A 25,078-nucleotide genomic window follows, 5' to 3' on the forward strand; every position below is an offset into this window, starting at 1 on the left:
GTGACATTTCGGGTCGAGACCCTTCTCCAGACACTTTATGTCTTTTTGTGTAAACCAGCATCTGCCGTTGCTTGTATCTACAGAATAGACCTGTGCCTGAGCTCACTGACAGAGGTGTGCAGGGAACCAGCCCATGGCAGGGGACGTGCTGGCTGACCAGCTCTGGCTGTGAGGAGGTTACTGACGTTTGAATCTCGTTGTTTGCTTGCAGGTGAATTCCCTGCACCTCCTCCGAGTGTCGAAGGATTGAACCAGGTCCTGGCGCAGTTCCCTCCTCCGCCAAACCTGCCCCTGGATCGCCATGGACCAGATGCTTCGTCTGATGTGCAGGTGAGCACATGCCAGGGGATGTGGGAGGGGCAGGTAGAATGGTGGGAGAGTCTGGAGCAGGTGGAGGAATTGCTGGGGTAGTCTGGGGGCAGGTGGAATTGATGGTGGGGTATGAGGGCAGAGTTCAGGGGGACTAGAGAGGGTGTTGAATTGGTGGGGGAGTAGGACGGCAGGTGTGGGAATAGGTAGGAGAGTGTGGAATGGTGGCAGATACCGGGTGAAGTTAGAACATCAACACATAGAGTGTGGGGGAGTTAGAGAACTCTTCCTCGACCAACAGACGATTTTTAAACATGAGATTCAAGAGATTTTTATCATGAAAGTTATAAACACATGTTGCCAGAGTGGGGAACTCCATGGAGTCATACAGCATTCGTGGGCCGAAGGGCCTGTTTCTGTGCTGTATGATGCATGAATCGTTAACCTGAGTTGGGTCACAAATGAGCAATATTTGGTTGAACAGAGGGGCGTATTTGAAGGCCTGACTGTTCATACACCCCTAAATCAGCCAGGATATCCAGCAGCAGCAGCATCAGCTTACTTGGCAGCATCGAATCATATGGTCCACAGCACAGAAACAGGCCCTTCGGCCCAAAGTCCATGCCAAGCAAGATGCCCCATCTATACGTGTCCCACCTTGCCGCGTTTGACTGGATCACGGTTCCCCACCAGTGACGTGTGATGGGTTAAAATTCCATCCTGGCGGCTGGAGGATGTGAGTGGGGTGGGAGATTGCAACCTTCACGTGGTCCACCCTGTTTCGACGAATGCAATCAACCTGGCGTGCACAAACAGAAGATCAAACAGAACAAGTTGTCTTACAACTTTAGGCTGTGCACGCCATATGCAAGAAGAAGAAGAGAATGTGAGCACCTAGTGAAATAAAAACATTCTGGAATAAACACAGTGTCTGGATGGTGGTGACTGTGAAACTACTGCCGACACTAAACACTGCAACAGCTGGAATCCCGAGAAAGAAGTGCTGGAGGAATTCAGCGGGTCAGGCAGCATCTGTGGAGGAAAGAAACATCTGCTCTACTAACTGCACTGACTTAGTCTTTCTATTTGACTGTAGTTCCCCACATCAACTGTACTCCCCCACCCCAAATGTAACCCCCCGACCCCAACTGTAATCCCACCCCCCAACTGTAGCATTCCCTCCCCCCCCCCCCCCCCCCCCCCCCCCCCCCACCCCCCTATCCCAACTGTACATCTCCCGTGTTCCCACGTGTCCCAACATCATCTCCTCCATTGGTAATGGGAAGCACCCTCTTGCCCGGTGAAGACAGAGGCCGAGTTGTTTCATGTTCCTGACTGCAGTGGGAGCGGGGCCCATTTCTGACCTCCACCTCCCATGCTTTTACTATTTATGTGCCCAAACAACATCTCAGATTCTCACTTATGTTGGCATCTGATGTGTTCTATTTGTCTCTTATTTTAACTTTTTCACTTCCCCTCTCATACTTTTGTAATCAGCCGGGTTCCCGCAAGTGTCTACAACCCAGCAGTTTTTTGAGGCTCTGTCGTCCTACATATGCCTCTCGTCGTCCATCTCGTATGCCTCCGATGCCCCTGTACCTGAACCACCACCTCCTCTGAGGTAGCCATTCTTCTCTTCAATCTTTCTGTCCCAAAGTAAACAGCCCCAATAAATCTCTGCACCCTCTCCAGTTCTATCACATCCTTCCTGTGTGGTGACCAGAATTGTACACAGTGCTCTGAAACTGTTTAATGCATACACTCCTGCCCCATTGCTTGGCCAAAAAAGGCAAGTATCTCAAATTCCTTCATAACCATCTGCTCTATTTCAGGGATTTGTGGACACACACTCTGATCCTTGGTTGCTTCACACTTTTTTTTAGCATCCAGTCATTTAATATGTGTTCTCTTATCCTGCTGCATCCCCCCTGCATTATTTTACACTTCTTTGCATTGAATTCCACCCGCTACTCTCCAGTCAACTCAGTTGTGGAATAACTTAATCAACGTTGTCCTTAATGGAGGAGTAAGATCGACGTTAAATGTTGCTACAGTTTCACTCCCACCCATTTAATCTCACTCTCTCCTCACCCCCTGTGGTCTTCCAGGTTGTAACCAAGAACAGGCTGCTGGGGAGAGGAGGTGGGAAGCTGCCAGCGCAGTGCTGGATGGATGTGAAGGCAGTGGATAGTGCTGTGGAATGGACCTGGGTTGAATCATGAATGGCCGAGGAAGGAAGACAGGGGTGGGAGAGCTGTGTAGACCCCCAAAATGTGGCCTGCCCACAGGTCGGAACATAAATGGGGGAAATATCACGTCTGACGTTACACAGCTCACGTATGCAGGGAACTGCAAATTCACGTGGGAGACTTTCATCTACCTGTTGATTGAATGACCCAGCCTGGCAAGGGTACGGTGGAAGTTGGCTCTGTGGAATGTGGCTGGGATCGCTCTTTACAGCAGCTCCCGGGAATAGACAGTTTTAGATTTGGCCATGTAATGAAGACAGATTAATCACAGATCTTGTGGCTAAAGATTCGAAGGGGAGAGTGACCACCATATATGATGGAATTCTCAGTGCAGTTTGAGGATAAACACCATGGGTCCGTAATTTAATGATGGGTTTACCGCCAGTAGCAGCACAAGTAGATAGGGTGGTAAGGACGGCATCGGCATGCTTGCCTTCATTGGTCAGGGCATTGGGTAGAAAGGTTAGCATCGCTCTGTGCTCCTCCCCCACAACATGGCTCCACCAACCGACTTTAGGATGGGTCTGAAGAAGGGTCTCGACCCCAAATGTCACCTATTCCTTCTCTCCACTGATGCTGCCTGTCCTGCTGAGTTACTCCAGCATTTTGTGTCTATCTTCGACTTAAAGATGGAGTTGGCTCCGTTCCTGGCCTAGCAGTCACGGTGCACAGTGAACCTCCACTCCCCGAGTCGTCCCTCTGCCAGTACAGGGACATTCCCAGCACGTCCTTGGGAAGGTGTTGGCGAGGCTCCGGTGAGGGAGCCTCTGCCCCTGTGTTTTCTCCCATCGGTCTCACTGTCCGTTGCACTGGGAGGATTGGGGAACATTGGGGACATTTAGCTTTGGGCTTGTGGACACTGGTGGTAATTATAACTCGTCAGTGAATCCTTCCATCGACCTTCCCCCACCTTTCAGTCACACTGACCTCAGTATCCTGGCTTGCACCGTGCATGCGTGTAGACAGGCAGGGCAGATGTGGAAGAGTGAGGGCGGATGGGGGTCAATGAAAAGGGGCCCAATGTTTGCCCACTCCCTGCCAGATGTGTGCGGTACAGGAGCCCGGTACCCAGGGTACTGAGGCCAAGACACGCCAGTGATTGACTGAGCCGTCCATCCTGAGGAAATGCCCGCTCCCACACACGGTGAGTTACATAAGGTAACAGCTCCACTTGCTCAAACAACAGCTGCACAGAGATAAGCATCTCAATCAACAAAGCGGCTGTTACTTAAAACCTGATACGGAGTAGCAGTTCAAAGTATATTACTCGCTCTGCCGGCTTCATTACAGCCAGCCCGCTGGTGCGATGGGTAAAGTGCAGGGATGATACTGAGGGGTGTGTCACTGTGATTGCCTGTGTGCTCCACCATTCTACCGCTAGACACGGCAGCATACTGTTTGATATCAGTGGGTCTGGGTCTGTGCCGGCTGCTCACCCAGCACCTCACCCAGGGGAGGAGAGAGTGATGGAGAACTAGGCGTTAGAGGTGTAGGGTTACGCTAGTCTTGCGTTAGTCAGTAATGGTGGCGTAAGGTTAGGGCTCGGTGATGCTGAGGTTAGTGGTGGCTGGCAGTGAGGTCAGGAGGTGTGAGTAGAGTGAAGGGGGCAGTGGTGATATTGTTGGTGGCTGGTGGCAGTGATGTCAGGACCAGTAACACTGAGGTTATGGGTGTGAGAAAGGGAGATTAGGAGTCTGTGTATTCAGGGTAGGGCATGGAAGCTGATGGTGGTGTTATCAGGGGTGTTGAAATAAGGGGAGGTGGGATCAGGGTTGGTGGGATCAGAGCTAGTGCGGTCAGGACTGGTGAAATCACAGGGGGTGAGATCAGTGGTAGAGAAATCAGGGCTGGTGTGATCAGGGGTGGTAAGATTAGGGTTTGGAGATCATGGGGAGTGGGGCCAGGGCCGTTGACGCGTAGGTTGGTGAGATCGAGGCTGGAGGGATCAGGGGACAGAGATCAGGGGTGGAGGGATCAGGGCTATCTGTGCCTGATGCAGGGGAGCATGGTCTGATTCAGGAAGCTCATCCTCTGCCTTCAACAGAAGCGCTGTCCCTGCCTGACTGCCGCTTTCCTTGGCCGTCGGACGGCAGCTTAAGCTTGCCTGCTGCCCCTTCACTTCCCTCGTCTGCACACGGAGAGATTATTTTTGACTGTGTTCCAGCTGCAGACTGCTGTCCTCTTTCATTAAAAGCGCCTCACCTGACCTGAATAAAAATTCCCAAGGAGGCACAGAGTGTGCTGTTGTGGCCGAAGAGTGGGCTTGGCCTCAGGGAGCCCAAGCTGCCCGTGGGAGTCCAGTTATAGTTACTACTTGTGCTGCCCATCCCCCACCCCCGCACAGCATCAGAATAAAAGCACGTACCTTTAGAAAGGAGATGAGAAAGAATTTCCTTAATCAGTGGGTGGTGAATCTGTGGAATTCATTGCCACGGATGACATTGGAGGTCAAGTTAATGGATATTTTTAAGGCGGAGATTGACAGGCTCTTGAGTAGTACAAGTGTCAGGGTTTATGGGGAGCAGGCAGGAGAATGGGGTTGAGAGGGAAAGATAGATCAGCCATGATTGAATAGTGAAGTAAACTTGATGGGCCTAATGACCTAATTCCACTCCTGTGACTTATGAACTGTGGCGTCAACACCTGGACACAAGACTCCAGTTGTGGCCACACGATGTTTTGTAAAGGTTCATATGTCATCCTTGAGGTACCACGGTCTAAGCGGAAGCTCAGAGGGGATAGAGCCTTTTCTGTTGCTGCTCCGGCACTTTGGAACACCTTGCCGTTGCACATCAGACAGGCCCCCTCACTGTCCATCTTCAAATCCTCCCTAAGAACTCATTTTTATTCTCTGGCTTTCGACACTGGCTGAGACATTGCTCCTGTTCTTAGTGCTTTTAATGTCTTTTAATTTTTACTGTTTTTAGTCCTTCGTTTTACGGTTTTTAGTGGTTTGTAATAACTTTTTGTCCATGAGTTCTCATGTACAGCACTTTGTGGCAACTGCGGTTGTTTAAAGCGCTTTATAAATAAAGTTTATTATTATTATTATATTATTATTATATATTATCCTTGCTCTTTGGACTCTGTGCCTCGATGTATGTATGTGTGTGTGTTTTCACCATTCTCTGACTGCCCCGCCACTCTGCATGGACTCTACACTGGACACAGACCCACCTGCCCTGCCCCTTTCAATTATATAGTCACCTTACACAGTGTGCCACGTTGATGCTGCCTCTCTTCAGTCTTCCAAGAGAAGCCTAACAGTTGACATTCTGCAGCTTTAGATTTCAGCTGCCTCCTCCAGCCTGTCTACATTGTAATCCTCCCAATAATTCATCCAGCATCCAAGCTTGAAATATCTGCACATTTATAATTTGTGTCCTGTAGGTTCATGTCTAAATCACTGGTATAACGTTGAGGGAAGCAGTGGCTCTGCTGCTGTGCTGCCGGGATAGCTGCACATTTCCCTTCCGTCTATCTGGAACTCCATCGTACGTGTCCAATCTGTGTTCCCTCTTGCTTCACAAATGTATGTGCATGCTCGGAGTGGGCCCCGATTCCACAGCAGTCAATGTTGTGTGGCAACTTGTCCACAGACATTCGGACCAGGTACAATGTGCCAGCTGCAATTCCCTCATCAAACTAGTACATCATCGAAGGGCAACAAACAATCTGCTGGAGGAAATCAAGATAGGCACAAAATTCTGGAGTAACTCAGTGGGTCAGGCAGCACCTCTGGAGAAAATATGATAGGCGATGTTTTGGTTTGGGACCCTTCAAACTCAGCAGGTCTAGCAGCATCTGTCAACATTCAACTGGAACTGGGCTGTGGGGATGGTGATGGCTGAAAGGGTCTCAGGAGCTGGCACTGGACAGCGGGCACTCACTGTTGAGTGAAGTGATTCGAATGTGCCATTACAATGGCACATTCCGCGCTGGGCTGCTGACCTTCATGCAACGGACTGTTCCAGCTGCTACGGTCAGGCAAACGTCTCCGTTGCCATGCGGTGAGAACGGAGAGGTTGAGAAGGAGTTTCTTCCCAGAGGCCATTCGGACTGTAAATCTCACCAGGGACTAACTTTACTGAACGTTTTTCCTTCCAATATTTAATATGTAAAAGAATATGTGTGTGTTTATGATTGTGTTTATAGTTTGTTTGTTTGTTTGTCTTTTTGCACAAAGTCCGCGAGCATTTCCACTTTTCATTTCACTGCACATCTCGTATGTGTATGTGACGAATAAACTTGACTTGACTTGACTTGACCTGGAAGGTTAGGCGTGGCAGTTCTCTGCAGCGTATGTGCCATTGTAATTCATGGGTTCTGCAGGCTAAATGCAAGGACAAGTGGCACCCACGTGACTGCTCCACTAGAGACTGCTTGGTGGAAAACATCGTGCATGGGGGGGCAGTGTGGAGGGGACAATGTTTATTGAAGGTCCTGCAGATATATCCCAATCTCATTCCCGCTCCCTCAACCCCCAGCTTCATGTCTGGGCAGCTCAAGGGAGCTGTGCAAGTTGGAATATTGCCCCCAAAACAATGGGTGCTGGGTGCCAGCTGAAGCTAAAAGGGAATCAGAGAATAGCAGAAACAGGAGGTGTGTTGGGGCAGCTACACATAATCTCTGATCAAGTCATGGAAGGCCCGGAAGGTTAATGCACAAGAGATTCAAGGTGTGTTGGTGATTTGGACCGTTCGGCTGGTGATGGGAGGCAGAAGGTATGGGTGGGGAAGTCTTTACCCAGTGGTGTACCGCAGGGATCCGTGCTGGGTGCTCTGTTGTTTGTAATATATAGAAATCAATGACTTGGTAAGAATGTAGTGATCTGATTAGTAAGTTTACAGATGACACCAAAATTGGTGGAGATGTAGATAGCAAAAAATGTTGTCTAAGCATACACCAGGACACAGACTGGGAAGTTGGGCAGAGAGGTGGCAGATAGAATTTAATCCAGGCAAATAGGAAGTACTGCACAGGAGAAGACAGATCCTGGAAGGGACATTAATGTACTTGGGGTGAAAGTTCACAGCTCACTGTAAGATAGAGACAGAGGACTGAAGACCTATGGTATGCTTGTGTAGGAAGGAATTGCAGATGCTGGTTTACACCGAAGATAGACCCAAAATGCTGCGGTAACTCAGCGGGTCAGACAGCATCTCTGGAGAAAAGAAATAGGTGATGTTGAAGAAGGGTCCTAACCCAAAAAATCACCTATTCCTTTTCTCCAGAGATGCTGCCTGGCCCACAGAGTTACTCCAGCATTTTGTGTCTGTCCTACGGTATGCTTGCTTTCTTCAAATCCAGGGAATTGAGTACGAGAGTTGGGGCATCATATTGTTGACCACACTTGAAATAGTGTGTATGCTCCTGCGCACCACAGTACAGCAAGGATATGGTATCAATAGAGAGAGTGCAGAAAGGATTCACCAGGATGTTGCCAGGATTAGGCAGTAGTTGAGAGGTCAGATAGGCTGTGTTTTTTCTCGCTGGAGCGTAGGAGACTGAGGGGTGACCAAATCAAGGTTCATAAGATTATGAGAGCATAGATAGGATACATAGTCAAAGTCTTTCTCCCTGGGCAGTTGCGACCAGACCTAGAGAGCATAGGTTTAAGAGAGGAGAGAAATTTAATGGAGATCTGAATGGTAGATTTTGCACCCAGAATGTGGTGGGACCATGGAACAAGCTGCTCGAGAATGGTGAAGGCAGATACACCATTTAAAAGGCATTTGGACAGGTACTTAGGAATGGGGTAGAGAGTATGTGTCTAATGGGATCAGTGGGATTGGCATCAAGGTTGGCATGGGTGAGCTGGGCACCTTACTTTGCCGTCTGAATCTATGATTCTATTAAATACGATGTAGCAGCACACTGGAGGGGCTGAACAGCCTCTATGTAAGTGTTCCACACAGAGGTGGGGTTGTGGATGTTTAAAGATCACTTGCTGACTGCTCACCTCTGCATGGTCTCTCAGACAGGGAGGAAGAGCCTGGAGGAGAGGCGCTCGAGTCTGGACGCCGAGATAGACTCCCTGACCAGCATCTTGGCCGATCTCGAGGGCAGTTCCCCCTACCGGCCTCGGCAGGTGAGTGTGCCACAAACATTGACATCAGAGCGGTGCAGTGATGGGTGTGAGTGTACCACAAAATGGTGGCATCAGAATGCAACAGTGATGGGTGTGATTGTGCCAAATATATGATACAGTAGGATTGAACTTTATTCATCCCAGGAGAGAAATTGATCTGCCAACAGTCATAAAACACAACATACATGAAACATGAAATTAAAGTGATGAGTGGAAAGGATTGGGGATGTGCAAAGATTGGGGAGAAGGGGGGTGGGGAGTAAGTCTACCCCACGACAGAAGGGGGAGGAGTTGTACTGTTTGATAGCCACAGTGAAGAAGGATCTCCCTTGGCGCTGTGTACTGCATCTTGGTGGAACCAGTCTGTTGCTGAAGGCACTCCTCAGGTTGACCAGTGTGTCACGGAGGCAGGGGAGCTGTATTGTTCAAGATGCTCCACAGTTTGAGGAGCATCCGCCCCTCCAAGACCACCTCCCATGAATCCAACTCAGCCCCCAGGACAGAGCCAGCCTTCAAGTTCAAGTGAGTTTATTGTCATGTGTCCCTGTATAGGACAATGAAATTCTTGCTTTGCTTAAGCACACAGAAAATACAAAACAGATAATGTGTCCATATACCATGATATAAATATATACACACATGAATAAATAAACTGGTAAAGTGCAAATAACAGAAAGTGGTTATTAATAATCAGAGTTTTGTCCGAGCCAGGTTTAATAGCCTGATGGCTGTGGCGAAGTAGCTATTCCTGAACCTGGTTGTTGCAGTCTTCAGACTCCTGTACCTTCTACCTGAAGGTAGCAGGGAGATGAGTGTGTGGACAGGATGGTGTGGGTCTTTGATGATGCTGCCAGCCTTTTTGAGGCAGCGACTGCGATAAATCCTCTCGATGGAAGGAAGGTCAGAGCCGATGATGGACTGGGCAGTGTTTACTACTTTTTGTAGTCTTTTCCTCTCCAGGGCGCTCAAATTGGCAAACCAAGCCACGATGTAACCGGTCAATATGCTCTCGACTGTGCACCTGTAGAAGTTAGAGAGAGTCTTCCTTGACAATCCGACTCTCCGTAATCTTCTCAGGAAGTAGAGGCACTGATGAGCTTTTTTGATAATTGCGTTAGTGTTCTCGGACCAGGAATGATGAGTTTGTTAATCCTGTTGGCATCCGCGGCCTTGACATCTGATTGGCATCAGAGTGTGGCAGCGATAGATGTGAGTGTGAGTGTATCAATGTCTTTTTTTGTCTTTGGATCGAATTCTGTCTTTAATTTGTGTATTGGTGATGTCTTTATTATTTATTTTACTCCGATTATATGTTTTTTACTCTTGTTAAATTCTGTAAGGTGTCCTTGAGACTTTTGAAAGGCGCCCACAAATAAAATGTATTATTATTATTATTATTAATGTTGGTATTAGTGTGGCAGTGAAGGGTGTGAGCGTACCAATGTTGGCATTAGAGTGTGGCAGTGATGGGTGTGAGTGTACCACAGTGTACTCGTCCTGCCTGGTTCACAGTGGGCAGTGTTGTGTGCTCTTCAGAGCACGAAGCATCCCCTCCTCAAGGGAGGATCCGAAGGAACTGTGTAAAATTATATATACTGACAGAAGTATATAAAAAATGAGAGGGAGAAAGAAAATAGAAAAAAAAGGAAATAAAACAAACAAACAAACAAACGAAACAAAACAAAACCAACACCGTCCAGCAGGTTTTCTCGGCTGCATCCTCCGCCAGGATCAACTGGGGGAAGTGTTCTGGTTTCTTGGTGGGTCAGTGGCAGGTGGACTCCCTGCCAGAGTAGATGACATTTTATGCGTGGAGCACCATGCACCTCCTCTACCTGGGGGTCTTCCTGAGGCCCACTGAGGGGGCTTGGCCGGCGAACTGGCAGGAGCGAGGGACGAAAGTCGTCACCAGGCCAGGTCGCTGATCAGTCCTCCTTGGTGTGCTCTCTTACTGGGGCAGAGCATTGGTCATAAACCAGCTGGTGGCATCTATGTTGTGGGCCCGTCCTCTATTTTATCACCATGAACCAGAGGAGGTTGGTGAACTTCTTCTGGGAAGAGAGGAATCACTGGGTCTCTGCTGGGGTTCTCAGTCTCCCGTTGGAGGAGGGCGGTCAGGCGCTGGTTTGCATCCGTACCCAGGTGGCGTCTCTCCGTCTCAGGACCCTGCGCAGGTTCATGTATTCTGAATGCCCTCCTAGATGAGACGCGCTGGCGACGTACTTTCACGGTGGGTATCGAGGAGAGGCGTGCGCATGGTGCGATTCCGTCCAAGCTTACCCCCGTTCCGTCCCTTCCCGAATGCCAGCCCCACGCAACATGAGCCACTTTTCCGGGATGCCCAGCGTGCCGTTCCGTGAAGTGGAGAGACGCGTACTGTATAGTCTGCTCCTGCACACTCTACACTTCTTCGTCTTCTGTCCGGACACGCCCTGGCAGTCCGTGTTACCACCTGACTGGGAGCGGTCCCCATCGGAGACCTGGGGTGGATATTGTTGCACAAATCTGTGGCCTGTAACAGGTACTTGAGCCGGTTCACGGACTCGCCAGCCGCCTGTCACTTCTGCGGCGAGGAAGAGACCGAGTTCCATGTGTACATGCAGTGTGAGAGGTACATGCAGCCCCTGTTCGATTGAAGGGGCTGTTCCTCATGTTTTGGCTACATTTTAGCCTCCTGATATTTGGGCACCCGGTACAGGGGGAGGGGAGGGAGGGAGGGGGGAGGGGTCGGGAGGGAGGGGGGGGGGGGGGGTCTCCCTGTCGCTTTGCGCCTGGGCCTGGCCAAGATGGTGTTTCGCGGGTCCAGGCGGCAGATAGTCGACGGCCACACCGGGGTCGGCTGTCTGCCCCTTTTCCGGGCCTACGTCCGTGCCCGCGTGTCCCTGGAGATGCAGTATCCACGGGGACTTTGGAGGCCTTCCGTGAACGCTGGTCGCCGCGGGAGATCGAATGTTTAAGGATAAAGGGGAAATCTTTTAGGACCGAGATGAGGAAAACTTTTTTCACACAAAGAGTGGTGAATCTGTGGAATTCTCTCCCGCAGAAGGTAGTTGAGGCCAGTTCATTGGCTATATTTAAGAGGGAGTTAGATGTGGCCCTTGTGACTAAAGGGAACAGGGGGTATGGAGAGAAGGCAGGTACAGGATACTGAGTTGGATGATCAGCCATGATCATATTGAATGGCGGTGCAGGCTCGAAGGGCCGAATGGCCTACTCCTGCACCTATTATCTATGTTTCTATGTTTCTATGTAATATTGATGCTAACGACGTTATTTTAAAACTGATGACCGTTGTTTTGTAAACTGCCACAAAGGCACTATTGATCATGTTACTTTTTTGTATTTTCATTAAAAAAAAATAATAATAAAAATAAAACAAATTAAAAAAGGCAAGAACAGTACAGGTTGGATACAGAGTGATGTCCTCCCGCTGTACAGTCTCTCAGCAGCTCATCAGAAAATATGAATGCGACTGATTGGAAAATGGGTGTATAGTCAAAGCCTGAGATGTTTGATAATTACCTGATGAAAGTGATCCAATATTTGAGCAGGGATTGTGAACACGTTGTGCTGAGTATTTAGTGTTTTAATGATGGCACTTCAGGATATTGAGGGATTATTCTGGCAGTGGCTCAGCTAATTAAACCTTTTATGAGGATTTAAATTCCTACTTTGCTTTCAGCCATTCATGGCTGTGAGAGGGCTCTCTGGCAGCAGTGGTAATCCTCTGATGTGTGCGGTCTCCGGGTAACTGAGCACTGGGACAGGATATTCTGCTCAGTGGAGCTGAGCTGTTGTCTCAGCCTTACTTTGCTCAGTGTGTCCGTGCCCTGTTTCTCCCGCCTCACCACTGAGCCCGTGGCACCTGCTCCGGTCCACACGACAGGGAAGCCCAGAGTGAGTGCGATGGTTTCACTGGGGCAAGTGGTGTGAGGAGAGGTTTAGCGTGCACTGCTCCATCGGGATATTTCACTTGGCCACCCGCTCTCTCCAGATGATCAAGGGCAAGGGCCGTGTTCACAGGCTTTCATGGTGAGCCGTTCCTGCAGCTCAGTAGGACTTTGGTCTATTGGTTGCAGTTCTGGTCGCTCCATTCCAGGAGGGATGTGGACCCTTTGGGGAGGGTGTAGGAAAGGTTTACCAGCTTGCTGCTGGGATTAGAGGGTGATGGTAAGCTTGGAAAGATGGTGAATTAGAATGCTAGAGAAGGCATCAAGACCTAAGAGTGTGCAGACAAAAGGCTTGTGCAGCTGAGTGTCGCATCAAAACGCAGCTCAGTGGAGGAGGTGGCAGGTGTAAGACAGAGTAGGGAGTTATACAGTCATTACAGACTGCACCTTGAGCCACTACTCTCTGCTTCTCCTGGTAACCCTATTTCGCGACGCTTGGCAAAAATATACCACATGCAATTGATGATTCAAACCGGGCATTCACCCATTGGACAATTAGTCATGGAGTCTCACAGCATGGAAACAGGCCCTTTGGCCCGACCCCTCCATGTTGACCAGGGTGCCTTCCTCAGCTAGTCCCATTTGCCTGCATTTGGCCCATATACTTCCTATACATGTACTTGTCCAAGAGACTTTTAAATGGTGTTATAGTACCTACCTTCTCTGGCAGCTCGTTCCATATACCCACCATCCTCTGTATGAAAATGTTTGCCCCTATGGTTCCCTTTTAATCTCTTCTCTCATCTCAAACCTCTGCCCTTGAGTATCACACTCCATTACCCCAGGGAAAAGACTGTAACCATTCACTGTATCTACGCCCTTCATGATTTTATAAACCTCCATAAAGTCACCCACCCCTCAACTTCATGCACTCCAGGGACACAGTCCCAGAGGAGCCAGCCTCTCAGAACTCAATCAATTAGCTGTCCAGTGGAGGTAGAAAGCATTTTATTGGGGTGCATCACAGTTTGGTTTGGGAACAGCTCCATCCAACACTGCAAGAAATTGCAGGGACTCAGCCCAGACCATTACATAAACTAACCTCCCTTCCATTGACTCCATTTATACTTCACGCTGCCTTGGCAAGGCCAGCAGCATAATCAAGGACGTTGCACTCCGGTCACTCCTTCTTCTCCCCTCTCACATTGGGTATACAGAAGTGTGAAAACACACACCTCCAGATTCTGGGGTAGGTTTCTTCCCAGCTGTTATCAGGCAACTGAACCATCCTACCACAACTAGAGAGTGGTCCAAAACCACTATATACCTCATCAGGGACCCTTGGACTATCTTTGATCAGACTTTACTGGCTTTACCTTGCACTAAACGTTATTCCCATATCATGTATCTATACACTGAATGGATTGATTGTAATAATTGATTGGCTTTCCACTGACTGGGTAGCATGCAACAAAAGCCTTGCACTGTACCTCGATACACTTGACAATAAATTAAAATTGGACTGAACTGAAACTGAACTGAACTGATCACTCCCCAGTGTGGGTATTACTCTCCTAAATGTGGGGATTGCACCCTGGAGTGGAAATTACTCCCCAGTGGGGATTACTCCCCAGAGTGAGGACCTCTCTCCTTGCAGTGGGGAACATCGAGAGGAGATTTACTGATGCTGATGGAATAAACGAGGCCTCTCCAGGGACAGGATGATTTGTAACCAGAGTGCCATTGGAGAAAGAACCGAGAAGTGGCGTGTTTACTGTTCATATATAGCATGGCTGGTGCAGTGAATCTCCACCTGCTGCAGCTCAACAGGCGCATTAACGCAACTAGCAACAGATATACAGCACATTGTCAGCTCGACTGGGTAAAGCAGGCCACAGTAGTACAAGCTAAAGTATACCGTGTGACCAGTGGGATAGGGCTGTGGGAGATGGGGGATGATTTCGGGCCAGTTGCTGTGATGTGGGGTTGGCTGGTGAGATGGTGCCAATGGGCACTGTAGTTGGTGCTCTACCCCCACCTCTGCACCGTCTCTGGATCGCTGGCCCTTCCCGAATGGCCACCCGTGCTGCTGGTAACAACGGGGAATGAGAATCCAGGCACTCTCCCCGCTCACACATCCTCGCCCATGATTCAGATCCAAGCCGGGGCTGTCACAACTGCTAGAGCTGGTCTCCAGTGTGTGGCTCTGCAATGCCATGCATGTGCAGCGAACTCTGTCAGGGCCCACTGAATGTTCATTGTTTTGTTGAACACCTCCGCTCAGTCTGCTTAGGCCTACATGATCTCCCGGTTGCTGAACACTTTAACTCCCCCTCCCATTCACACACTGACCTTTCTGTTCTGGGCCTCCTCCGCTGTCAGAGGGAGGCCCAACGCAAATTGGAGGAACAGCACCTCATATTTCGCTTGGGCAGCTTACAACCCAGCGTTTTCAACATGGATTCTCTATCTTCAAGAACTCTTGCTTTCGCTCTCTCTCCATCCCTCCACCACCCTAGTTCTCCAACTAGTTATCTGTCCTTCTGATTAATTTTACTGATTGTATGCCTCATAGTCACCTTACTGTCAACATCAATGAACCATTCTACATTTCCTTGAGCATTGTCTGCTTTGATTTGTCGTTTTCACACCTTACCCTTCTCATTATCTCTAGTTTCCCTCTCCCCTGACTTTAGTTTTAGTTTTTTTTTTAGTTTTAGAGATACAGCCCACCGGGTCCTCGCCGAACAGCGATCCCCGCCCATTAACTATCCTCCACCAACTAGGGACAATTTTTACATTTACCACGCCAATTAACCTACAAACCAGTATGTCTTTGGAGTGTGGGAGGAAACCGAAGATCTCGGAGAAAACCCACGCAGATCACGGGGAGAACGTACAAACTCTGTACAGACAGCACCCGTAGTCAGGATCGAACCCGGGTTTTCGGCGCTGCATTCGCTGTAAGGCAGCAACTGTACCGCTGCGCCACCGTGTCCGCCCAAGATCTTCAGATCTCAGTCTGAAGAAGAGTCTCGACCCGAAACGTCATCCATTCCTTCTCTCTAGGGAGGCTGCCTGTGTCGCTGAGTTACTCCCGCTTCTTGTGTCTATCCCTGGTGAATGAGTGCTGCGTGTGGTATTTATGGTGCCACATTTCCCCATCTCTGTTTAGAGTCTGTGGTAGAAAGCCTGCAGATGAATCAACGCTGAAAGGTGAAATAACTGGTGCCGCAGAGAAATGGAACACTGGACAGGATTAGAGAAATCAAAATAAATCCCGGATTAGCAATATGTTTTACACAGGAACAAACTGTACAGAGCACTGTTTTGACGAGCGTTGGTTTGAAGGAGGAGGTCTCAGAGTGTTCCCGTGTGTTGGAATATTAACCTTGGACCAGGTCTGGTGTGCCATTCTATTCCTGCCCAAGAGCGTCACTACACCCAGTGTTTATATCGCCTGACCCTGCAAAACCACAGCCACAGGCTCCTGTTTCTCAGCACGGAGATGGGGCAGGAATCATGTTACCCACAGGCTTCAGAAATAGAGATTAGTTTTCTGAATGTTGTTGGGAACGGCTCAGGGTCGTTGCTGGGAGACCCACACTCTGTCTGACCCACCCGTCTCATTATTCCATCCATTTGACACTTCTCCATCTCCCCTTGCCAACATTCTCTCCCCTGGCCCTTCATGCCTGACGGAAGATTCACCATCGAAAATAGTAATCTCTGTTCTCGATCTCCGGCACTAGAACAACAGTTAAAAGACATTAGACAATTACATTAATAAAAAAGGTTAGCGAGCAGGTGGACCAAGTGTAAATGAAGCATTTGGTTGGCGTGGGCAAGTTGAGCCGAAGGGCCTGTTTCCACACTGTATGACCGTGACTACTACATTTCAATATTTATTGGTCTCCAGAATAATAATCCAAAGGCCATCCTCTGACTGCAATACCGAATTACAATATGACTATGTGGCCTTGCACCATTCTCCCCTCATTGACTCCCTGTGTCACTTGAAGCTCTCCCTATCTCTCTCCCCTTCGCTCCCTACTATCTAGTAACTTCCTCTCTCCATGGACTCCGTATTTGACTGGCTATTAACGCTGCCTGCTAACCTGGTGTCGATTGAATTTCCCACTCTCGCTATCTATTGATTCTCTCTCACTCCCTTCCTCACCCCCACCTCTCTCTCCACCTCTCTATATCCCTCTCCCCCTCCTCTCTCTCACATGCTCTCTGTGCACTGATTGCCAGTTGTTTCTCTCAACCCCACCCCCCCCACCCCTCACTGCCACTGATGCCCCCTGTGCCACCCGCTGGTTTGTGTTTTGCCACAACTTACCTGCCACTTGTTTACGACCTGTTCCCGTGCTTGTGGTTTCACCCTCTCTCCCCCATTGATCTCTGGTTTGGAAGGGATTCAGACTTCAACGACTGTGCAGCCTCTGTAGTCACTTGTGGATAGATTTACGAGGTGTAGTGACTAATCCTATGAAGTGCGAGTTTTACGGGCCTTTGCTCGAGGACTAACCAGTTGCCATCTGTTTAATTTCCTGGCAAGTGGGTGAATGCTGGAGATGGTGCTACAGTATGATGCAATCTGAAGTAGAGGAGATCTCATCCCGGGCAGTAACTCCAGTTGGTTGGAGAGAGATGTTAGAGAGCAGCGAGGAGCTGATGTAATCAAGAAGGTGCTGGATGTTCTCGAGGTCTTGCACGTAGTGAGCCAATAATCAGGCTCTGCTGACAAATGCTTCTAGAGAGGTTTGTGTAAAATATTAACTTTGCATCTTTAAAAGTCTACTTCTTGGGCCTTCACTAGCCTCACCAAGAACAGTGATTTTGTACATGTCGGGGTATCGGTGAGGTTAGCCATTGCCAGGCCCTATCAGGGGGGGGGTGGGGGGGGCAACGAGTGCCATTTGGCATGGGCCTCATGCCTGTCTGCTTCAAAGGGATCTTGATTTGGGGGCCTCTAAAATTGAGGGGCCTCTGCTTGATCTTGGCTTGGGGGCCTCTAAAAATGAAATTGGCCTGGGCCTCAGTATCTATGAGAGAGTGTGGCCATTGCCCTGAGGCCCTGGGCCTGTGCTGAAGGTAGCCAGTGTCACCATCCCACCTGGCAGCCAGGTGCAGAGGGTGTTACACACCCACGCCCGCTAACCCCCCCCCCCCCCCCCCTCTCAGTGTTGGTGGGTCCTGTCTGATGATGTGATTGCTTTCAGATCCTTAACTTGTACAGGAGCTGGTCCCAGGCCTTCAGCAAAGCATCCACCTCCCCAGGCAAATGCCTGTTGCTGTCTTGAATTGTGACACGCTGCATTGTAGGGACTGCGTGACACTGTATTTTACGGACTGCGACACACTGCATTGTACAGACTGTGTGACACAGCATTGTACAGACTATGTGACCCACTGCATTGTACAGTACAGACTGCGACACACTGCATTGTACAGACTGGCACACTGCATTGTAGCAACTGTGTGACACGCTGCATTGTACGGACTATGACACGCTGCATTGTAGCGACTGTGTGACACACTGCATTGTACAGACAAGCACACCAGTGAGACACAATACCACGAGTACAGTGTTTCTATCTGGATATACAGTCCCTTGCTCAGCCTCACAGTGATACAGCATGTAATTGCAGTTTAATGGTGAGATAGTAGGAGTATATAAAATTATGAGAGGCATAGATAGGGTAGACAGTCAAATACATAAATTCATAGCTTTAGGGTGAGATGGTGAGAATTTAAAGGAGATGTGTGGGGCAAGGTTTTTACACAGAGGGTGGTGGGTGCCTGGAACGCACTGCCAGGGGTGGTGATGGAGGCAGATACGATAGTGGTGTTAAAGAGTCTTTAGTCCGGCATATGGATATGCGGTGAATGAATGGATATGGACCACGTATAGGCAGAGGTGATTAGTTTAATGGCATCATGTTCTGCGCACATAGGAGGATCTGATCTGTGCCATACTGTTCTATCAAAGATTGTGCAAGGTGTGTAATGCTTAGAGCGTGGCAAATCTTGGTCACCGCTTCCCTGGTGCAATCAGAACCCAAGCAAACCCCACACTCCCTTCATGCTTTCATAACTTGGACTGATCTTCCTTTACCTGTTAGTTCCCAAAAGTACATTCTGAGGAAATGTTCTTCCTTTCTGCTTTCTCGAGCGGTGTTTGCCATAATAGAGTACCAGCTGCAGTTTTGATCTCTGCGTCAAAGGAAAACTCACCGGCCTTGGAGATAATGCGGTATTGATTGAGTAGGTCGATTCCTGGGATGATCAATGAGTGGAAAACGAGGGAGCTTGGTCATCACTGCTAGAGGCTGGGATGATCTCAGGGAAATGTAGACGGTGTTGTACAGAGCCATGGTCATCAGCTACAGTCATTCACAGAACCTAGTACAGGACCACACTTCACCGGATGGCGGGCAGTGTGGGGAAGAACGCATTTGCCTTCAATGGGAAGGGTACAGCTACTAAAGGTGGGGCATCAGCTGTACAGGTCACTGGTACTGTTCTGCTCGTCCAGCTGCAGGAAGGATGTCAATACGTTGGAGTGGGTTGGAAGAGATTCACCAGAGTGGGTGCAGAAGAGATTCACCAGCGCCACAGCCCTTTTCACAATCTTTTTCCCAGAGCTGAAGATTCTAAAACTAGAGGGCACAGGCTTAAAGTGAAATGGGAGAGATTGAAGAGGGACCTCAGGGCCAAATATTTCATTCTGAGGGTAGTCGGTATCGGGACTGAGCTGCCAGAGGAAGCTATAGAAGTGGATACAATTATAACTTTTAATATAGATTTTGACAGATATATGGATAAGAAAGGTTTAGGATATGGGGAAATCAGACTAACCAAACATGTTAACTTGGGCGGTATGGTTCAAGATGGGCCAAAGGGCCTGTTTCCATGCTGCACAGCTCTGTAGCTCGAGGACATAGGTTTCAGGTCAGAGACGGATATTCAAATGAGATTTCTGGGGTAAAATGTGTAGGAAAGAACTGCAAATGCTGGTTTAAATCGAAGGTAGGCACAAAATGTTGTAGTAACTAAGTGGGACGGGCAGCGTCTCTAGAGAGAAAGAATAGGCGACGTTTTCCATTCCTTCTCTCCAGAGATGCTGCATTTTCCGCCGAGTTACTCCAGCATTTTGTGTCGACCTTTCTGGGGTAAAAGTTTTATACAGAGAGTGTGGGTGCCTGGATCGTGCTGCCATGGATGGTGGTGGAGACGGATGCCGTATTGTGGGCTGAAGGGCCTCTTCCTGTACTGTTCAATATGTGTAACACAGGAAGAAAGTCCTCTGTTCCTGGCATTTGGGAGTGATCCCCACTGGAATCAAAGGGACATGTTGAGAGAGGGTTTACAGTGTAGATTCCCCCTAAAGTGAGAGGCACCGCAGTGACTGGTGTTTCACCAAATGGCCCACAGTCGGGGGAAAGTTTCAGTCCGAATGTGGGACAGAGGAGTTGATGGAGGTTTGCACAGTGGATGTCACCAAGGGGAGAGGATGTAGACCACTGTGGCTGAGAACGAGAGCAGGAGGGATACAGTCAGAGACAGAACAGGCGGAATCAATGGAGAACGCATTAAAATGGAGAGGAGGGTTCAAGAAAGATTCATGAGGATATGATGATATTACCAGCTCTGCAGAATTTTGCACCTGACCATCCTAGTCCTTCTTCCTAGCCACGCCAGAGGTCTCGGCCCCCAACAGCCTCTCCCGGCGTCTCAGTCAGCCCCGCCAATTTCCCTCGGGGCCACTCACAAGGTATCAGTATCGGCCCCCATCTCCCCATCTACTCTAGTGTTCATCCCCCCCCCTCCCCCTCCATTAAATTCCTGGTTCCTGACGTCTCTCAAGGTTCTGAAGGAAATTGCTCTGGACTTTAAACCAGGTTGCCCGTTCTAGATTCTTCCACAAGGGAGGGGACATCCACTCCACATGCCCGGATAACGCACCTCAATATCTTTAGTCCCGTCCCCATCACAGCCCAGCCAGTCCACCCTTCCTCCAATGTCCATTACCCTTCTCTGGGCTGCTTCAAATACAGCAGTATCCTTGGTTAAACGCGGAGACATATACTGTGCACACACGCCTGTGGGGCACAGTATACGTCCTGCCTGTGGTCAGCAGTTGGCCGGTGGTGAGCAGAGACATGCCATGCTGGCTGCTGTTATCCCAGTGTGAATTGTGCATTCTGATACCGGCTGCAATCTCTCACCGTTCACACTACTTGATCTGCGGAGGAGCTTGGACAAGTGACCACCTCGCTGCACTGGGCCATTCAGCTGCTGCTGTAGTATTTGTAATGGAGTCACACAGCATGGAGACAGACCCTTCAGCCCATCTCGTCCATGCCGACCAACATGCCCGGACTACACTAGTCCCACCTGCCTGCATTTGGCCCATATCCATCTAAACTATCCTATCCAAGTACCCGTCCAAATGTCTTTTAAATATTGTGATAATACCTGCTTCAACTACCTCCTCTGACATCTCGTTCCATACACCTACTACCCTCTGTGTGGAAAGGTTGTTCCACAGATGCTCTCGACAACCCTCCACCTCCCCCAACCCCCACCCGAAACCCGTGTCCTCTAGGTTTTGGAAAGGGTTCCTCTCTATCTGCTCTCTCTGTGCGTCTCATATTTGTGTATACCACAAATAGCATCATTTCAAATGTTTTAAAAATAGTATGAGCTGTTCTCCTCTTCTCGAATTAATGTGCTGACTGAGTTTTGCAAATTACCACGATTAATGTGGAAGTTTCACAGTTCTGCAATTCTGTTTGTTTTGTCCATATCTCAGTCCGTATCTCAGACATATTTACTTGAATGCTTAGCAGTCCTCAGTATTTCATTGGTTTGAAAGTTTGGTTGCCGTTGAAGGTGAATTTGAAAGTTTGGTTGCCGTTGAAGGGTCACTAGTAGAGCAGTTAACTAATAGTGGGAAACAGGTCACTAATAGAGCGTTTAACAACTAGAGCGGTAACAGGTCAGTAAAGGGCCTGTCCCACGAGCATGCAACTGCATGCGGCAAGCGCGACCAAACCGGAAGCGGGGGCTGCGCGGAGGTCGAGTGATCCCGTACGAGTTGACGTGAAGTTCGAGTGATCCCGTACGAGTTGACGTGAAGTTCGAGCGAAGTCCGCGGGAATTTTGTGCGTGACGTACGGCGTCAAGACGCTGCGTACGGCGTCGAGGCGGTGCATACGGCCCCAATGCGGCTGCGGGCCGACAGGCCGTTGCCGCGCGGAATTTTTGGACAGTGTCATTTTTTCGGAGCCCCGCTCGATGTCGGGACCAGCTCCACACAACTCCATACAGCTCCGGCGATCGAAGTGGGACCGGCCCTGCGAGGCCGTACGGCTCAAGCGACCACGTTAGGTCACGCTTGCCGCATGCAGTCGCATGCTCGTGTGACAGGCCCTTAATAGAGGTTTACACTGTCAAAGCCGGTGAAGCACTGCTCTGAACCTCAGGTGCGGGACGGGAGTTTCCAGCTGTGATTCACACTGGTCATTCACATCTGGCATGCCTGTCCAACTGGGACCTGTACGCCCACATTAGGGGGCAGCACAGACTCGACAAAATCGACAGGGAGGCAATGTTGCACCTGAATAAAAACCCAGACACGGGGGAAGAAGCGGTACCCGGTAGTCAGAGCCAACCCTGGTGTCAACACCCCCTCCCTCCATCCACCAAACCCTCGCTTCCCCACTGGCCCCATCGATGGAATGCAAACATGGGTACTCTGGGTACATGCAGACTCATGTACTTGTGTGCATTCAGGTACATGTGTGCATTCATGTACATGTGTGTGCATTCATGTGCAAGCGTACATCTGAATGCATTCATGTACATGTGTGTGTATTCATGTACGCCTCTACACATGTGTATACATTCCTGTATGCACTTGCAAGTATACACACATTCTTTTGTGCTGATGTATATAAGTGTGTATGTATGTGCCTGTGTGGACAACATGTGTATATTTCTGTGTGCTAGTATGTGCCAGTGCCACCGCTCTGGTTGATGAGACCATTACCTGCCTGTACACATGTGCACCTGTACCTGCTTGCACACCTGTACACCATTACTTACGTGTACACCTGTCTCCCTTTGCTTATGTTTCAGAGTCATGGTGGTCCAGGCACGTTGCCACTTGCCGGCTCATTGGGAGGTGCAGTCCCGGGAACCATGGCAGCTCCCAGCCCGGTGATCGGTCACCAGAGGATGGTCATCCCAGCCCAGCCACTGCTGACGGCCACCAAGAAGACGGGTGGGAAGCCGGGAGCCAGCCCGGGGCCGACCGGAGCCACCCGGACCCTGCCGCAGCCAGTGCCGGCCTCCTACAGCACCGCCTCCACGCCAGCGCAGCCGGCCTTTAACGTGCAGGTCAAATCCGCCCAGCCCAACCCACACTACCTGCCGCCGGGCCCAGAGCCCGGGGTCTCCCTGCAGTACACCCTGCCGCCCGGCCGCTCTCCTGAGCCAGCGAGACACGGACCACCACGCCCCGCACCGACCTGGGCCCCCGAGCCCGGCTACGGCTACACGGCATCGACACCACCTTCCCGCTACCAGGACCTGCAGCCCGTGCCACCCGCCTACGCAGGAGGCTACGCCGGAGAGCCTGCCCACCGCGGACACAGTCCCTGGAGGCCAGAGCCAGCCTACAACCCGGGACCACCCGCCGGCCCCTACCGCCAGCTCGCTTCCCCCAGGAAGGTCCACGGCATGGAGCCGGCACTGGGGCCAGCTGCCATGACACAGCAATCCAAGGTAGGCCAGCACCACCCCTGTCTCCGGAGTCCCTCGAACCCCTGAACACTGCACCCCGACCCCCAGTCCTCCTGCCCCCCCTGTCTCCGTACGCCATTCCCAGTCTCTATCCCCCCGAACCCCATCGCCTCTAACCCCTCAGAAACATGGTGACACACAGCACATACACACAGCACATACACACAGCACATACACACGGCACAGACACATGGCACAGACACATGACACAGACACATGGCACATACAACCAGCACAAGGCACAGATATATGGCACATGACATACGACACATGACATATGACAAAAGGCACATGACACATGACACAGTAACTCACAGCACACTGACATATTGCACATCACACACAGCAGGTGACACAAGACATGAACACAACCCGCGGTACGCTGACACAGCGCACGGTGACACACGGCTCGTAATACATGGAAAGATGAGCCTGTGCAAGGTGATGCAGGGCACGTTGACGCACGACCCACGGCATGGTGACACACGGCCCACGGCACGGTGACACACGGCACGGACACATGACCCACGGCATGGTGACACATGGCCCACGGCACGGTGACACACGGCACGGACACATGGCCCACGGCACGGACACATGGCCCACGGCACGGTGACACACGGCACGGACACATGGCCCATGGCACGGTGACATAGGGCACGATGCGGAAGCTTTGCTCTACTCCATCACCTTCTCCCGAGCTCTTGAATTGACAAAGTTCACGTCAGACAGATTTGTGATGCAGCTCCCAAATTCCCAGTGTCAATGCAGCCGAAGACACAGGAAACTGCAGACTCTGGAAACCTGAGCAAAACACAAAGTACTGGAGGAACTCAGAGGGTCAGACAGCATCTGTGCTGTACCCGAGATATTGTCCGTCCCCTCCGCTGATGCTGCCTGACCCACCCAGTTCCTCCAGCACTTTGTGTTTTTTTTACTGCAACGGGAGATGGATACAGCACCATGTCATTGCTTGAAGGGTTAAGGGATTCTCTGAAGGACTTCTTTAGGGCTTCAGGAAGTTGAGGGGTGTCTGTGGAAGTTGTTGCTGACAGAAATAGCAGCATTACAGAATGCACAGGCCAGACTTTAGGGGAAGCTGTGTCAGCATGTGGAAGAGGAAGAAGCAGCGGGCTGGAACACTGGTCCACAGTGTGGGTGATGCGTGTGTGGGAGTAGGCACAGACACTGATCAGCTGGGGTACATGCCCACTGATCACTGTGACCACAGGAAGGAAGAAGGGGCTGTAACCTGGGGTTGATGAAGCGGGTTGGAGCCCCGGCAGTGAGCTGTTCACCGTGACGATTTATCGGTGAGGGGGTGGGCTGATCTGGTGGGAATAGAGGGGTCAACACAGCAGCCAGCGCTGAGATACAGAAACAGGCCAGTGAATCTGAGTGAGGGGACACCCCACACTTCCCCCGACCAGTTTCCCTGCACATGCCACAGACTGCCCATCCTCACCAGGCGGGGCGGTTCGATTCCCGGCTGAGACCACACAGGCAGAGCTGTATCCCCCCCCCGACATGGATGTGAAGAGCAGTTCCAATGCAGCTGTGTGGTTAGGGTGGACAAAGCTTCCTCCTCTACGTCCAAAACAAGCAGGAAAGCCTTAAACCTTTGTGTAGTAAATCATCGCAGGGTACTGCCCAGAAGCGTTGTCAGACAAAGCGTACACAGACTATTGTCCAGAGTCCAAAGCAGAAAATATTGGAAACAC

The 25,078-nt window shown here is 50.3% G+C and overlaps 1 protein-coding gene across 4 annotated transcripts in view; it reads left to right on the forward strand.

Moving 5' to 3' along the window:
* The window catches only part of LOC116979824 (lipoma-preferred partner homolog), a 159,894-nt gene that overhangs the window by 112,935 nt on the left and 21,881 nt on the right, over positions 1-25,078 (forward strand). For all 4 annotated transcript variants that reach the window (XM_033031694.1, XM_033031697.1, XM_033031695.1 and 1 more), the window contains 3 exons: positions 212-330; positions 8,539-8,649; positions 22,692-23,339. In XM_033031694.1, coding sequence (XP_032887585.1) covers positions 212-330; positions 8,539-8,649; positions 22,692-23,339 — 878 coding nt within the window. The remainder of the gene's footprint in view (positions 1-211; positions 331-8,538; positions 8,650-22,691; positions 23,340-25,078) is intronic.

This window comes from Amblyraja radiata, chromosome 13 (genome assembly GCF_010909765.2).
Source record: "Amblyraja radiata isolate CabotCenter1 chromosome 13, sAmbRad1.1.pri, whole genome shotgun sequence".
Classification (NCBI taxonomy): domain Eukaryota; kingdom Metazoa; phylum Chordata; class Chondrichthyes; order Rajiformes; family Rajidae; genus Amblyraja; species Amblyraja radiata.